Here is a 16770-nt window from a genome sequence, read left to right as displayed (position 1 = left end):
GTGTGAACGGTACGCCGCGCCATACCGTTGGTATAATTAACAGTGAACAAAAATGTCGCGTCATTTAATTACGGTGATTCTAGTCGTAATAATTTGTCAACAAGGATTCGCGTCGAGAATATTAGGTGTGTTTCCTGCCACTTCGGTCAGTCATCAATTCGTATATCGTCAACTGACTCTGGCTCTGAGGGAGCGAGGCCACGAGCTCGTCGTTATCACCGCAGATCCAATCAACGATCCAACCCTTACGAATTACACGGAAATAGATGTGCATTTTCTTTATGACGAGGCATATAAAATTGTGAATTGCGTTTTACCTCCAAATAAGACAACGTGGCTCGAAAAAGTGCAGGACTTAGTAGAGAAGTTCATGCTGATGAGCCAACGCATCCTAAGTCATTCAGTTGTGAAAAAACTGTATGCACCGAACAGTGGAGAAAAGTTTGATTTGTTGATAATTGAGATGCTTTCTTGGCAAGCCCTTTTACCTCTAGCCAAACGATTCGACGTTCCAGTTATTGGTAAGTAATTTTCACCTGCAATTCCATTCTCATAGTTACCTGGAGATCATTGTCAAACAATAACGAATAAAGCAGGTGTCGTCGAATTATTGTGCGTACAGCCATTCGAGTAGTTGTGTTTGCATTAATTGCAAAACTCATGTTTCGAGTCTTGACACACGGTGCAATTGCTGTACGTGCAACGGTTTAGCGATAATTATCCATGTCTTGTGATAGATCCAAATGTAAACTTACCTATTACATGTCACAAAGGTATATCATCTCTCGGTCTATCTCTTCACTCACAATATCGAATTGGAAATCCAGTAATGCCTTCTCATCCGGCGCACTGGGACGCTGAGATAAAAGTGCTGGGAAAATTGTCTCTTTGGCAAAGGTTGTGGAACCTTGTGTACGCGTGGAGATTAGTGCATTTTATCGAAACGGATTGTTTGCCGAGGCAACAAATGATTGCGAGGAAATATTTTGGAAATGACATTCCTGATATTGCTGATATGGAAAAAAATATTAGCCTCGTTTTCGTCAATCAGCAAGCACCGATTTCGTTTGTGAGTCCAAACATTCCCAAGATCATCAATATCGGTGGATTTCATGTCTCGAAGCATATTGAGACTCTGTCACAGGTATCGTTGTAGAGATATTTCAACCTTCCAACGATTCGTATACTAAGATATCACAAAATAAAATGTAATCATCGCGAAAGCTCAACCTTTCTGTCTTGGGCTTAGGACCTTCAAAAGACTTTGGACGAAGCGACGCACGGCTTTATATACATGAGCCTTGGATCGAACTTTAAAAGCACCATGTTGACTAATAAAACGCGAGGAGAGTTTCTTGCCGCATTTTCACAACTGCCCCACATCGTAATTTGGAAATTTGAGGATGATATTCTTCCTGGCCGACCGGACAACGTGATAACCATGAAGTGGGCTCCACAGCAGACTATTTTGGGTAACTATGACAAGGTTCCAGTGCTGTTTGATTTCATTTGGAGAACTCGATGGTTCCAATTAGAAATGCAACTGAACTCAAGATACGTTATTAGTATTAGTTGACACGCGTTGCAACTATTGCTTTGAAAACTGTCGAATTGAATGGATGGTGAAGACGTAGATGCAGGTTGTGGCTTTTGTCACCGGCAACTGATAATGGTACAATAAAAGTCACGAGACAACCTCTTTCAGCAGCATGACACGATTGTTAAGCGTCAATTTATTTCAAATCCTCAATGATGACGCCGTTAATTTTTAATAGTGCCAATTTTGCTACTCATTATTGTTGATAACTGAAATTTTTCAAGAAATAATTACCACATGATCAATGCACATATTTTCCTCCTTGTTCAAGTATCTTACTCCCATCAAGTCCCGTAACACTGGGTTCCAGGTTATACTAACAAATATTAATAATACTGTAACTGGTACATCTACCACCTATTATACCGTGAGAAATTTTTTTACGCATCATATTACCGATAACTAGAACGAAGCAGGAAGAAGAATGACGTCCGGGCATTGGATTTGATACCTTTATTACTGTCTGTTCAGCGCATCCGAATATAAAAGCTTTCATATACCAAGGAGGACTCCAAAGCACAGAGGAAGCAGTTTCTTACGCTGTTCCAGTAATCGGGTTACCAACTTTGGGAGATCAGTACACTCACGTAAACAAAATGGTGTCCCTAGGCGTTGGGAAAAAGTTGGAGATTCTCACTTTTAATAGAATGGATTTGGTGGAAGCGATTCGATCCGTCACAACGGACGTCAAGTATGCACAATATGTTTAACGGTCGTTAAAATTCATCACGTGACTGCAGAGGCAGTCGTACGAATTTCAGTTATTTTCACCATTTGCAGCTACAAACAACGAATGCTGAAATTACGAGATTTGATGGAAGACAAGCCGTACGATTCGTTGAAGAACGCGGTTTGGTGGACGGAACACGTGATACGTCACAGGGGCGCTCCGCATCTCCATTCGACGACAGCCGACGATCCCTGGTATCAGCGTCAGGACATGGACTTGATTTTCATTATTTCTACCGTGATTTGGATAGCTTTCAGTATAACACTATTTGTCTTGTATAAGTTATTGGTTTATAGTATTAACTGCAGCAAGGATAATCGGCAGTTGATGAGCAAAAAAAAAAGAGCATGATAAATTCTACTACGGATATTGTCGCGGTAAGAAGATCATGTAAATTGTTATTCTGGAATAAAAACTTGTAGTAGCTACATACATTAACATACAATAAATAATGGTTATAAGTTTTCAATCGTTATTATCATATCACGTACTTTGCTATTTAGTTCACTCGAAAAGTTTACGCAATTATCTAAACTTCGGATATCGAAAGGTGCAAATACCCGTAACTGAAGTCATATCCCCACACGGAAAAAAAAATTCTGTTCGGCGAGCTGTATTCTACAGCTCCAGTAACTATACGCACTCTACGGTCTATCTTGTAGTTACAGCAACTATATATTAGTCAGCTCTGATAGCTGCAAGTTGTTCAGCTCTCACAGCTGAATGGTTTTGCTCTAAGAGCTGTAAGTTGCGCTGTGCTCTGGTGCGTTGACATATTTCATAACCTTCAAATTTCATGAGTATGATTTAAATACAGTTGATAGAGAATTGTTTAAATAGTCCATTCAAATATGTAAATGACACCGAATAAATAATGATAATAATGATGAAAAATAATACTAATAGCAATATAATTGTACTATTTAATAATAAGCGCTGTGAGCGGAGCCGAAAAATTCTGGTCTAGCTCTTCGAACGAAGCTGTTTAGCTGAGAGAGCTGAACAACGTACAGCTATGACAGCTGACTAACAGTCAGTTATACGAACCATGCAGTGCTCTTCCAATAACAGAACGTTTAGTTCGACGAACTGTTTACAAGTAACTATCTAATATTTAGTTCCACGAGCTGAATTTTTTTTTCCGTGCACTTAATGTACGATGCGAAGTCATATATTCGACTGTATTTCAGTGAATTATGCTAATTTGTATACAGTTTCACGCTCATTGTGAATGTCCAGCAATCTCAAAGTGCAGAAAGTAACATAATACGTGACTAGGGAAAATGTATTCAAACTTCGCAATTGGCGTGTTCGTACGAGGTTGTCATGAGTATGCAACGGCATTTAATCATCTTACACTAACGCCTCTTTTCTCGACGTTATCTAGACCAGAACGTGGTCCTTGGAACGGCTGTGAATAACAACGCGTACATGTCTGTAACACGATGATACATAAAACGATGAAAATGCCGTCTCATGCTTTCACATAAGTTCTTGGTTAAGAAATTCCAGTGATTGGAAATTGTTTTGCTGGTTAACACGATATAATAGCGAGCTTATTACTCCGAAAGCTTAGTCAGTGAACCACGCTGTTGGGTATTTCGAATTGGCAATGACGTCGGGTTGTTTAATATCCGTTACGCTGATCCTAGTCGCTGGTGTTTTGCAGCAAGGATATGCATCGAGAATACTTGGAATCTTTCCGTTCCCTTCGATCAGTCATCAAATCGTATTTCGAGGGCTGACCGTGGCTCTCAGGGAGCGAGGTCACGAACTCGTTGTCATCACTACCGACCCGATCAACGATCCAACCCTGAAGAACTACACGGAGATTAATGTGAACTTTCTATACGAGGACTTTAATGAAGATGTGGACTGGATTGCAACCCGAAAAAAGAGGACATGGCTTGGATTGTGCCACGACATGTTTCCAAGACTTATACCAATGACTGAACGAGTTCTTAACCACCCTGAAGTTAAAAGGTTATATTCACCAGAAAGCGGGGAAAAGTTTGACTTGTTAATAATTGAGATGCTTGTATGGCCCGCCTTTCTACCTCTCGCCAAACAATTTGATGTTCCGATCATAGGCAAGTAATTTTTATTACGATTTGACTGAATTTAACGTGTCCTAATTACCGATATTCGCCGTAATCGATGTTCCCGAAAAGGTTCAACGATACTTGTCTACGATTTCTGGTTAATCTATTCGACAATAAAACCGTCTGTATTATATTTTGCAGGCATGACATCTTTAGGTTTGCCTCTTCAAATGCAGTATGGCATCGGCAATCCTATCATGCCATCTCATCCAGCTCATTGGGATGCCGAGATAAAAGAGCTCGGGAGATTGTCGTTTTGGCAAAGGCTGCAGAACTTTGTGCACGCGTGGAGATTCGTGCACTTTTACAGAACCGATTATTTGCCAAGGCAGCAGGCGATCGCGGAGAAACATTTTGGACGCGGCATCCCTGATGTTGCAGACATCGAAAATAACGTTAGTTTGGTTTTCGTCAATCAGCAAGCACCGATTTCGTTTGTGAAACCAAATATACCCAAGATCATAGACATCGGTGGATTTCACGTCTCAAAGCAGATTGAGCCGCTGTCGAAGGTATCGTTGCAAAGATATTTCAACCGGTCTATAATTCCAATAGAATATTGACTAGTGGAACTTTATTCTATTTTTTCGGCGTAGCACCTTCAGAGAATCCTGGATGAAGCGACGCAAGGCTTCATATACATGAGCCTTGGAACGAACGTCAAGAGCGTCATGTTGAGTGATGAAACAAGGGAAGAATTTCTGGCAGCCTTTTCGAAACTACCCTACATCGTCATTTGGAAATTCGAAGATGATATCCTCGTCGGCCAGCCAGATAACGTAATAATCATGAAGTGGGCTCCGCAGCAATCCATCTTAGGTAAGGATGAATGGATCTAATTGGCATTTTGTTCTCTTCACGCATATTAATTCTTACAACAAACTTGACTTCTAATTCTTTCTCAATATTCCTGTGATTTGAAAAATATTTTAGATGGACTACAAAAGACGTTGGGAAATATTGAAGAAGAAAAAAAAAAACAGAAACCTGTCTCATTCCACATAACAAAATACGTAGGATAACGACTAACGTCAGAATTCAGTATTCCTATACCAGGATAGCGACAATTTCAATCAAATTCCCTGACTTTTCCCGTCAAAAAATTAAAAAAGAAGCGACTTCCAATTTTGCTACTAATAGACGCCCAAACCTCTTATAAATTCGATATGAATTTCATTTAATGTCTTTATGAACCTCTGTTCAGCGCATCCCAATATCAAAGCTTTCATATACCAAGGAGGACTTCAGAGTACAGAGGAGGCGATTTCTCACGTTGTTCCTGTGATCGGGTTGCCAGTATTTGCCGATCAGGATACACATGTCAATAAAATGGTGTCCCTTGGCGTTGGAACAAAGTTAGAAATCCTCACTGTGAACAGGACGGGTTTACTAGAAGCGATTCAATCCGTTGTGCTCGACGGCAGGTGAGCACAACGTGTTTCATAGTCGGTAAAATTTGTCATTCAACTGCGGAAGTAGTCGTACGGATTTTAATCCCGTCAACCGTTTTCAGCTACAAGCAGCGAATGTTGAAATTGCGGGATTTGATGGAAGACAAGCCGTACGATTCGTTGGAGAACGCGGTTTGGTGGACGGAACACGTGATACGTCACAAGGGTGCCCCTTATCTGCACTCTACGACAGCCGACGATCCCTGGCATCAGCGACAAGATATGGATATAATTTTTATTATCACTACAGCGATTCAGACGGCTCTAAGTATATCAGCAGTTGTAGTATATAAGTTAATGGCTTACTGTATTCATTATCTTAACCACAATTGGCAGACGATCAGCAAAAAAGAAAAGACGTGTTGATTTCTTCATCGCAATATATCACTGCAGTAGGTTTGTGACGAAATTTTTCATCATGGACCATTGAAATTCCTAATACCTACGTTGATTATTATGTAAATAAGCGTTGTGATTTTTCATCATTGTCAGGATGAAATGTAATTTGCAATACGCATAACTTCAGAATTGCATTAATAAAAGGATTTAAGTCGAAAGATGGAATAGTTATCAAATACCTGTGAGTAATAATTTTTCGAGTTTTTCAATTACCGAACGAAAAGTTATTGTGTGCAAGCTTTAAAAAATTGTGCGAAATGAGCTGATCATTTGAAAAAGCTCACAGTTATACGATACTTACTTGAATTATGTAATCATCTTGGTTGTATCTAATCATGCTGATTCATGGTAAGTAATGACATGTTCATTGCAAATTTTCTATTATCTATCTGTGCAAACGTAGTCTGGTATATAACTGTGAAATTATTATGCTTATCAGAATAAAACGCCAGACGGTAAATTTATAATGACGTCTCATGCTTCGGAAACTGGAGTGGGAAATAAAAGTGATTATAACCGACTCAATACTGGTCAACACGATAGAACATATCGAACATCTGACTCCGAACCACAAGTTAAACAACCAAGCTGGATATATTTCGAATCAACGAGCATGTCGCGTTGTTCAATTTTCGCTGCACTGATCCTGGTCGCGGGTGTTTTGCATCAGGGACGTGCCTCAAGAATACTCTGCATATTTCCAATGCCGTCGTTAAGTCATCAAGTCGTATTTCGAGGGCTTACCACGGCTCTGAGGGAGCGAGGCCACGAGCTGGTCGTTATCACCACGGACCCAATCAACGATCCAACCCTCAAGAATTACACGGAGATAGATATAAACTTTCTGTACGCTGACTTTACCAAGGATGTTGATTGGATTGCTACTCGGCACAAGGTGACTTGGAACGAATTGTTCCAATCCGTCGCGCCAAGGTTTATACCGATGTCCGAACGGGTTCTCAAACATCCGGATGTGAAAAAGTTGTATTCACCAAACAGTGGGGAGAAGTTTGACCTGTTGATAATCGAGATGCTGTATTGGCCCAGCTTTTTATCTTTCGCCAAATATTTCGATGTTCCAGTTATAGGTGAGCGATTTCTATCATCAAGTTAATGGTTATCATCTGCGATAGAGCGAAGTCAATTTCTTATTGTCAAATCAGCGCAGGTACAACGATTTTCGTGAATATTTACGCAATGATTGAAGTAAAACTTACTTTCTGATAAGGAAGTTATCACGGGTAGATATCTCCGATTTCATTACTTTTGTAATATGTTATAGTGGACTAAAAACTGAGCGATACATATATATATATTTTTTTTATCTTCCATTGAACATTTAGAGGAAGTGAAACTACCCTCCAACGTAAAACATGTCAAGGAGCGATTCGGCAGTTTCACCCACAAGAACATAACATTTTTTAACCAATCCAACTGGAAAAGTTTTCTCATAATTAGAAATGAAGAATGTCATTTTGTCAATAAAAAAAAAAAAAACAAAAAAAAAACTGCCAAATCGTCCCTTGACATGCCTTACTTTGGACGGTGGTTTCATCCCCTTAAGGCGTTTAGTGAAAGATAGAAAAAAACACATGTTGCTCAGTTTTCAGTCTACTATGACATATTAGAAAAGAAATCAAATCGGAGATATCGACCTGGCATATCGACCTTCTTTGCGAGTTGGAACGATTTCTTAAATTACGGTACATGCAACGGTTTAACGATCATTACACACCCGTTACGATAGATGAAATTGTAAAACTATTTTTCACGTGTTACGAAGGTATGACATCGTTCGGGCTGCCTCTTCAAATGCATTACGGCATCGGCAACCCCATAATGCCATCTGATCCGGCGCATTGGGACACTGAGATAAAAGCCCTGGGAAAATTGTCGTTTTGGCAACGGTTACAAAACTTCGTGTACGCTTGGAGATTTTTGTATTATTACAGAACCGTTTATTTGCGAGGACATCAGGAAATATCTAGAAAATATTTTGGAACTGAACTTCCTGATATTGCTGATATTGAGAGAAATGTTAGTTTGATTTTTATCAATCAGCAGGCAGCGATTTCGTTCGTCAGGCCAAACATTCCTAAAATCATAGACATCGGTGGATTTCATATCTCCAAGAAAATTGAACCGCTGTCAAAGGTATAATTCTCAATACATTTCAAATGCTTCGTCATTTTTATAAAACATTAATTGATCGATCGTAATCATATCGTAATATCACCCCGTTTTTGGGAACAGAACCTTCAGAAGACTTTGGACGCTGCGACGCAAGGCTTCGTATACATGAGCCTTGGAACGAACGTCAAGAGCGTCATGTTGAGTAACGAAACAAGGGAAGAATTTCTTGCCGCGTTTTCAAAACTGCCCTACACCGTTATTTGGAAATTTGAAAATGAGATTCTTCCTGGCCGACCAGACAACGTGATAATCATGAAGTGGGCTCCGCAACAGTCCATCTTAGGTACGTCTGGATCTCATTGACATTTCGTTTTATGAATGCTTGTCAATTCGGCCAGCCAACACTTGATTTCTCATTCTTTTTCAAAATTTCTATGACTTAGCATATATTTCACGTAATGGAATACTTAGGTTCACGAACAACGTCATAATTATATATTCCTGGAAAGACGAAAATTGCAAAATTCTTCGAGGTCCACTAAATTAGTACACCCATTTTCAAAATATTAATTTTTTTTCAATTCTATTTGTTTGAGAATAAATCTCTCTTGTATTCTTATTTTTTTGCTCAACCCCTTCAGCCGAAATTTGTGGTGCTGCTAGCAATCAAAAACGTGAACAGCGCCGCAGTAATAAATTGAGAACGGGTACCGGTAAAAAAAAAAGACAACACCATATTATTTTTCTTTTTTATTTCCTCAAGTAATCCGGCAACCCTAATTTTTTTGCTTACCCCCTTGCTTTGTAAAATCCATCCCCGACGAGAAAACAATGACCAGCCGCAAATCGAGTTTAAAAAAATCCACCCTCGTAACCTCGAATTGTGATTTTGGAAATGCACAATGCACAGGATTTTATTTCTCGGCAATTCACCTTCGTATAACACCCGTTTGATTTTTCTATTCACACTCCTACTCAAAAATCTCACTCCTGCTACGGTCAGAGACAAGAATTTAAGTAATTCGATGATGTTTGAAAAACGAACTGGACCCGATTTTTGTCGCTCAATACGCTAGGGATGTTTCCTTGTATGTGCAATAATCGCTTATCTAAAAGAGAAAGAAATTACTCTACTGTCCATTGTGAGAATCTAAGTGAGAGACTCTGTTGTAAATTTAAGTATATACAGGGTGTATATTTCAACTCCGCACAAATTTCTAAGGTATGTAGAGGCTGCCTCGGCTAGCATTTTGAGATAGGACACCCACGGTCGGAAACTTATTCTAACGGTTCTGGAGGGCTTTGAAGGATTTGGTTCCACGCGCTTGTTCGTAGTATCACAAATCAGATGCGATCGTTTTTGATCCAACGTTTTCTTCAATAGTAAACAATATTACAATGTTACAAAACAAAGTTCTTTTGTGAAATCAACTTTTTCATCAATTTTCAATCAATTTTCTGTAATCTTGAACAGAATTTCATGTCTTCAAACAAATCATTTACACCCCATTACTGCGGACATGTACACACGAGGTTTTAGTTTTCCATCACTTTTTTTTAAATCTGTTTACAGGTACTCGAAATTGTCTTGTTATTATTTCCACTGCAAAGTTTATCCTTTTGTTTATATTACACAGTAACTCTGTAATGTTGTCTACGGCCGAATGAAACGTTGGGTCTGAGGCGATTCAAAGCCCTCTCTGGAGTCGTTAGGATGAGTTCCCGACCATGCGTGGCCTATTGTGATTGTTGAAAAAAAAAAAAAATAAAATAAAGCAAGAATAAAGCAAGAAACAGCAATCAAAGAGCGATTAAATCTCAATCAAACGAAATTCAATATTTTGAAAGTGGGTGTGCTAATTCAATGTATATGATTCCTTGGATTATATACTCGACTGTTACAAGTAACTGATACTGAGTTTCTCCAACTAACTGGCTCACGTGTTACCAAGCCCCAAATTACAAATAACAGTACTACGAATACTAGGAACAACTTAAAATTCCACTGCGATAGATGCTAAAATCATAAATTTAATCTGAACAGAGCAATGGGCAAGAGTAACTTGCAAAATTTTCATTCAATGTTCTCTATGAATGTCCCTTTAGCGCATCCCAATATAAAAGCCTTCATATACCAAGGAGGACTTCAGAGTACAGAAGAGGCGATTTCTCACGTTGTTCCTGTGATCGGGTTGCCAGTATTTGTCGATCAGGATACACAAGTCAATAAAATGGTGTCCCTGGGTGTTGGCAAGAAGTTGGAAATCCTTACTCTCAACAGGATAGATTTAGTGGATGCGATTAACACCATTGTGCTCGACGGCAGGTGAGCACAACGTGTTTCATAGTCGTTAAAATTTGTCATTTAACTGCGGAAATAGTCGTATGGATTTTAATCCTGTATATCATTTTCAGCTACAAGCAGCGAATGTTGAAATTGCGGGATTTGATGGAAGACAAGCCGTACGATTCGTTGGAGAACGCGGTTTGGTGGACGGAACACGTGATACGTCACAAAGGTGCTCCGCATCTCCATTCGACGACAGCCGACGATCCCTGGTACCAACAGCAAGATATGGACCTAATTTTCGTTATCTCTACCACAATTTGGATAGTATCTATTGTAGCACTAGTTGTATTATACAAGGTGTTGGTACACAGTGTCCGTTTGCTAAACCATAATCGGAAATTAGTTGGCAAAAAAAACAAAGTACGTTAGATTACATCTGAGACTTTGTCGCAGTAGATATTTTCCGAAAGACATTTGTGTAAAATAGATATTAAAACTGAGTGCCACCGTGTGAATCAAATACCCCAAAGGATCCAACAGGAATCTAATGTCTATCCGATAATTGAGCATATACGTAATTCCAAGAGTTGCCAAGTAAATGGTGTTGGAAATATCAGCACACATTAGACACCGACTTTATACAATACACGGTTTATTTGACATTTCCTGTTGTGTTTCATGTTTCGTTTTCTTAGCTAATAAAATATCACGTAGACCTGATGCCTGAGTAGAAATAATAATGTTTCGCGAATACAATCCCAAATTAGTCTTCGCGAAACTATTTTCACAATATTTCAGAAACCTCCCCGCTGAATAGCGAAGATGTAGACGTGCTGAAAGTTGCTCAGAACCTGACGAGCTGTGTGGACGGTACGTCGCACCGATACAATAATTTATAGTGAAAGAAAATGTCGCGTCATTTGATTACGATTGCACTGATTCTGGTCGTGAGATTTTTAAATTAATTAAAAAATTAGATACGCAGATGCAGATTGTTGCTTTTGTTATCGGTAATTAATAATGGTCCATCAAAATTAAGGTATCACCTGTTTTAGCAACATGTTGTTCTGAATCATTGAAAATGCTATCTGTGGTTTTAAGTAATGGCATTTCTGCTCATCATTGTTGTTGAGAATCGATTTTTTATAAAGAAATAATTACATTATGATCAATGCAATGCGTGTGTTCTCCCTCTCCCTAAACCTTCTCGTACCCATCAAATCCCAAGACAATTTGTCCCATGTAATAATAAAACAGATATCAACAATACTACACTAATACTCCTACCAACTACAACATTGTAAGAAATTTCGGTACATATCATATTATCTTGTCCCATATTTGAAATGGATCAAAAACGAATGATTACCAAGAAATTTATTTCATATCTTTACTATTGTCTGTTCAGCGCATCGGAATATAAAATCTTTCATGTACGAAGGAAGAGTCGACAGCACAGAGAAAGCAGTTCTTCACACTGTTCCAAAGATCGGATTGCCCGTAATGACTGATCAGTACACACAAGTCCATAAAATCGTGTCCTCGAGTGTTAAGAAAATGTTGGAAATTCGCAATGTCGTGTGCAATGCGCTACCAGAGAATACTGTGACAAGAGCGATTCAGGTTGAATAAAGAAATGGCTATCACAAACGTATGGATAATGATCTTTCACTATCACCAAAAACTGAATAACGAGTTCTTGTGCGCAGTCATCCATACTCCATACCAAGCAAGCAAATACCCTCGACAAAGTTCTGAGACTGTTCATTAAACAAAATGAAATCATGCGATCGACTTACAATTAGTTTTACGTAATCACGCTGATTTTTACACAGCGTCATGTTCATTACGAACTTCTAGCCATCTCTACAAAAAAAGCATGAAGATCAGCCTGATAAATAACTGAAGAAAAAATATACTCAAACGTCTCAAGGCACGTGCACAACCATGTATAAAATATATGTTAATGAGACTCCGACAGATAAAATGATGAAAATGCCGTCTCATGCTTCCTTATAAGGTCGCGGTGGGAAGTGTACTTGATTCGATGTCGTTTATCCGACCCAATTAAATAGTGAGCTCCGGACTTCGAAACGTTACTCAGTGAACTGGGCTGTGAGTAATTCTAATTGACGAAAATGTCACGTTGTTTTGTATCCGCTGCACTGATCCTAGTCGCATGTGTTTTGCATCAGGGATATGCATCGAGAATACTGGGAATATTTCCGACGCCGTCGTTCAGCCATCAAGTCGTATTCCGAGGGCTGACCATGGCTTTGAGAGAACGCGGACACGAGCTTGTTGTTATAACGACAGACCCAGTCAACGATCCAACCCTACAGAACTACACGGAGATAAATGTGAACTTTTTATACGAGTACTTCAATGGAGAAGTCGATTGGATAGCAAGTCGAAAAAAAGATACATGGTTTGAATTGATCTATAACTTGGTTCCGCGGTTAGTACTGATAACTGAAAGAATTTTCAGTCTCCCAGAAGTGAAAAAGTTGTTTTCAACCAACAGTGGGGAGAAGTTTGACTTGTTATTAATTGAGATGCTGTATTGGCCCGCCTTTCTACCTCTCGCCAAACAATTTGATGTTCCGATCATAGGCAAGTAATTTTTATTACGATTTGACTGAATTTAACGTGTTCTAATTACCGATATTCGCCGTAATCGATGTTCCCGAAAAGGTTCAACGATACTTGTCTACGATTTCTGGTTAATCTATTCGACAATAAAACCGTCTGTATTATATTTTGCAGGCATGACATCTTTAGGTTTGCCTCTTCAAATACAGTATGGCATCGGCAATCCTATCATGCCATCTCATCCAGCTCATTGGGATGCCGAGATAAAAGAGCTCGGGAGATTGTCGTTTTGGCAAAGGCTGCAGAACTTTGTGCACGCGTGGAGATTCGTGCACTTTTACAGAACCGATTATTTGCCAAGGCAGCAGGCGATCGCGGAGAAACATTTTGGACGCGGCATCCCTGATGTCGCAGACATGGAAAATAACGTTAGTTTGGTTTTCGTCAATCAGCAAGCACCGATTTCGTTTGTGAAACCAAATATACCCAAGATCATAGACATCGGTGGATTTCACGTCTCAAAGCAGATTGAGCCGCTGTCGAAGGTATCGTTGCAAAGATATTTCAACCGGTCTATAATTCCAATAGAATATTGACAAGTGGAACTTTATTCTATTTTTTCGGCGTAGCACCTTCAGAGAATCCTGGATGAAGCGACGCAAGGCTTCATATACATGAGCCTTGGAACGAACGTCAGGAGCGTCATGTTGAGTGATGAAACACGGGAAGAATTTCTGGCAGCCTTTTCGAAACTACCCTACACCGTCATTTGGAAATTCGAAGATGATATCCTCGTCGGCCAGCCAGATAACGTAATAATCATGAAGTGGGCTCCGCAGCAATCCATCTTAGGTAAGGATGACTGGATCTCATTGGTAGTTCGTTCCGATTATAGAGGTATAGGTTTCTAACAGGCTTGTGAATGACTTAACCCCACTCGAAATACGTTGTCATAACTTGATTTGAAATTCATTGCAGGTTTTTACTCTTTTTAGTGTTTTATCCTGGTCAGAATTATAATTACCTTCAAAACTAATACATTGAATGGATGGAAGAAATTAGGTTTGGAGACAAAGATTCTAGCTTTGATTATCAACAATAGATAATGATTTGACAATAATCATCTTTCAGCGACATGAAACGGTGTTTACGAGGTTATTTTATGAGATCCTTTGATATAATATCGATACTGTCTGTACGGATGCTATTTTGATACTGATTTTTTTTTGACAATTAATTATTTCCAACGAAGTAGACTTTGCTTTCAGGATTTTAGTTTTTCCCAATCACATAATCGATATGGTGCCGAACCACGAGCAATTTATTCTTCCTCTTGAAATATTGTAATTTCTCAACTTCCATACAACAATATACAATTTACGAATATCACTGAAGTGAAATAACTTTAATGTAGTCTGATTTTTTAACGACTTGACGATATTAAAGAAGAAAAAGATTCATTCAATATCTTAGACTACTTTGTTTGTTCAGCGCATCCCAATATCAAAGCTTTCATATACCAAGGAGGACTTCAGAGTACAGAAGAGGCGATTTCTCACGTTGTTCCTGTGATCGGGTTGCCAGTATTTGCCGATCAGGATACACATGTCAATAAAATGGTGTCCCTTGGCGTTGGAACAAAGTTAGAAATCCTCACTGTGAACAGGACGGGTTTACTAGAAGCGATTCAATCCGTTGTGCTCGACGGCAGGTGAGCACAACGTGTTTCATAGTCGGTAAAATTTGCCATTCAACTGCGGAAGTAGTCGTACGGATTTTAATCCCGTCAATCGTTTTCAGCTACAAGCAGCGAATGTTGAAATTGCGGGATTTGATAAGAGACAAACCGTACGATTCGTTGGAGAACGCGGTTTGGTGGACGGAACACGTGATACGTCACAAAGGCGCTCCGCATCTCCATTCAACGACAGCCAACGATCCCTGGTACCAGCGGCAAGATATGGACTTGATTTTTTTAATTTCTGCTGCGATTTTGACAGCTTTGACCGTATCACTAGTTGTACTATATAAGTTATTACTTTACAGTATTCACGTACTAAAGTATAAGCTGCTCGTCAGCAAAAAGGAAAAGGTATGTTAAAAGTTTGATGAGCCACACTGAACACACCGGTGGAAATTTGTACCATGGGTTTGTGTTCCGTCTATATCTACTAAAATCGTCCGAGATGTTATTCTTATTACGAATAGGTTATCATTTTTCTTTCAAATTTCATGCTTGCTAATAGATTCGGTATATTCCGGAGTTCAAGAAACGTCAATACTAAATTGTTTTTACTTGTTAATAACTCGTTATGGCCATCACATCCTGTACAAATGAGTTTAACATGTGACATCACGATCGTGCGGTTACGCTGAACAAATACACTTGTAAAATGATATTTACAATATTGCGGAGAAGTTTTCATTAATCGAATGTGAAAAATCAAGAGATAATGGCATTCCAGGAGAATGTGGTATTGATTTCCATTCTGCGGCATATTGTATACGTTGCAAAAGTCATCGGAAGTGAGTTCGTCCAGCCTACAAAAATAAGGAGACAATTCAAGACTACTGGATGCTTCGACTCTAGTCTTACCCGTCGCTACGCACTTGCGACAACACTTAATAAACCGTTTGCTCTTCTCTATTTTATAAGTCTTTGGCTCATCTTCATCAATATCCAGATTCAGGTCACTCTTTTCGGTAACACCATTTATCCGCAACCTCCAGTTATACTTTATTAGTAGTGTCTTCCACACTGATATGCCGAATTGTGGCATAGAGAGGCGAGTAAGTTTTCGATAGTTATCAGCGAAATAATGTGCATTAACGAGCGCATTAAAAAACGGTATGGTATAAATCTGTCGTCACCCTCGCGACGAATTTGTAGAAGTGAAACACGAATGAGCTGAAAAAGATGTTCATTATTTTACGGTAAATTGTTCTTGTTTGCTGGAGAAAAAGATACGTGTGTCAGTTAGGAAGCTTACGAAATTTTAAACAAATTCGTCTTTTCAATCACCGTTCTACACTTATGGCGCGAAAACTGGAATTTCGGAACGGCGCGGTGTAAAATTTTTAGGACTTCAAATAGACTCTCGTTTACACCCCCAAATGAACCATTTTGATCAAGATTCGTTATGTCGGCAATCTTTTTAAAGTAGACCTATACGGCCCCGGTAACTGGACTAAATAACGTTTCTTCTGCAAGTGTTACCTAGACTCGAACTTAGTATTTTCGACCATTGGATTAGATAACGTAATACCATACGAATGCTGTCTCACATTATCTCATAAGCACTTGGGAGGCAAATGTAAGTGCAAATGATTGTGTATCGATAATAAAGGATAGGCGCATGAAGACTACATAAGGAGACTGAACTCAAGTGGGTGAATTGAAAAAACTTGTCACAGTAATCGTACACATGAGGTTAACTTTTAGTACCACTAGCGCCACCAGTGTTCCTTTTGAACCG

The 16770-nt window shown here is 39.2% G+C and overlaps 4 protein-coding genes across 6 annotated transcripts; all 4 read left to right on the top strand.

Annotated features, from left to right (window-relative positions):
- The first annotated feature begins 10 nt into the window (after positions 1-10).
- Positions 11-2724, top strand: LOC124308446 (UDP-glycosyltransferase UGT5-like). Its single transcript, XM_046771170.1, has 5 exons — positions 11-521; positions 774-1144; positions 1250-1472; positions 2069-2288; positions 2378-2724. Exons 1-5 carry the CDS (start codon positions 53-55, stop codon positions 2676-2678), a joined length of 1584 nt encoding a protein of 527 aa, XP_046627126.1. The 5' UTR covers positions 11-52; the 3' UTR covers positions 2679-2724.
- Positions 2725-3866: 1142 nt separating this feature from the next.
- Positions 3867-6437, top strand: LOC124308443 (UDP-glycosyltransferase UGT5-like). Of its 2 annotated transcripts, none has more exons than XM_046771165.1 (5): positions 3867-4417; positions 4571-4941; positions 5026-5248; positions 5634-5874; positions 5943-6072. In XM_046771165.1, the coding sequence occupies exons 1-4, from the start codon at positions 3940-3942 to the stop codon at positions 5855-5857; spliced, it is 1296 nt and encodes a 431-aa protein (XP_046627121.1). In that variant the 5' UTR covers positions 3867-3939; the 3' UTR covers positions 5858-5874; positions 5943-6072. The 2 variants fall into 2 exon arrangements, with proteins under 2 accessions (XP_046627121.1, XP_046627120.1); XM_046771164.1 differs by having other exon boundaries at positions 3882-4417; positions 5634-5853; positions 5943-6437.
- Positions 6438-6581: 144 nt separating this feature from the next.
- LOC124308442 (UDP-glycosyltransferase UGT5-like) lies at positions 6582-11367 on the top strand. The gene is made up of 5 exons (XM_046771163.1): positions 6582-7367; positions 8063-8433; positions 8533-8755; positions 10519-10738; positions 10828-11367. The coding sequence occupies exons 1-5, from the start codon at positions 6746-6748 to the stop codon at positions 11129-11131; spliced, it is 1740 nt and encodes a 579-aa protein (XP_046627119.1). The 5' UTR covers positions 6582-6745; the 3' UTR covers positions 11132-11367.
- A 1320-nt stretch (positions 11368-12687) lies between these two features.
- LOC124308445 (UDP-glycosyltransferase UGT5-like) lies at positions 12688-15702 on the top strand. 2 transcript variants are annotated; one of them, XM_046771169.1, is made up of 6 exons: positions 12697-12817; positions 12898-13315; positions 13469-13839; positions 13924-14146; positions 14786-15005; positions 15095-15702. In XM_046771169.1, the coding sequence occupies exons 2-6, from the start codon at positions 12973-12975 to the stop codon at positions 15393-15395; spliced, it is 1458 nt and encodes a 485-aa protein (XP_046627125.1). In that variant the 5' UTR covers positions 12697-12817; positions 12898-12972; the 3' UTR covers positions 15396-15702. The 2 variants fall into 2 exon arrangements, with proteins under 2 accessions (XP_046627123.1, XP_046627125.1); XM_046771167.1 differs by having other exon boundaries at positions 12688-13315.
- The last annotated feature ends 1068 nt before the right edge of the window (positions 15703-16770 follow it).

Source organism: Neodiprion virginianus, chromosome 7, assembly GCF_021901495.1.
Source record: "Neodiprion virginianus isolate iyNeoVirg1 chromosome 7, iyNeoVirg1.1, whole genome shotgun sequence".
In the NCBI taxonomy this organism is placed as follows: Eukaryota; Metazoa; Arthropoda; class Insecta; order Hymenoptera; family Diprionidae; genus Neodiprion; species Neodiprion virginianus.
Note: the sequence above shows the minus strand (reverse complement) of the source record. Positions and strands in the feature narration are given on the sequence as shown.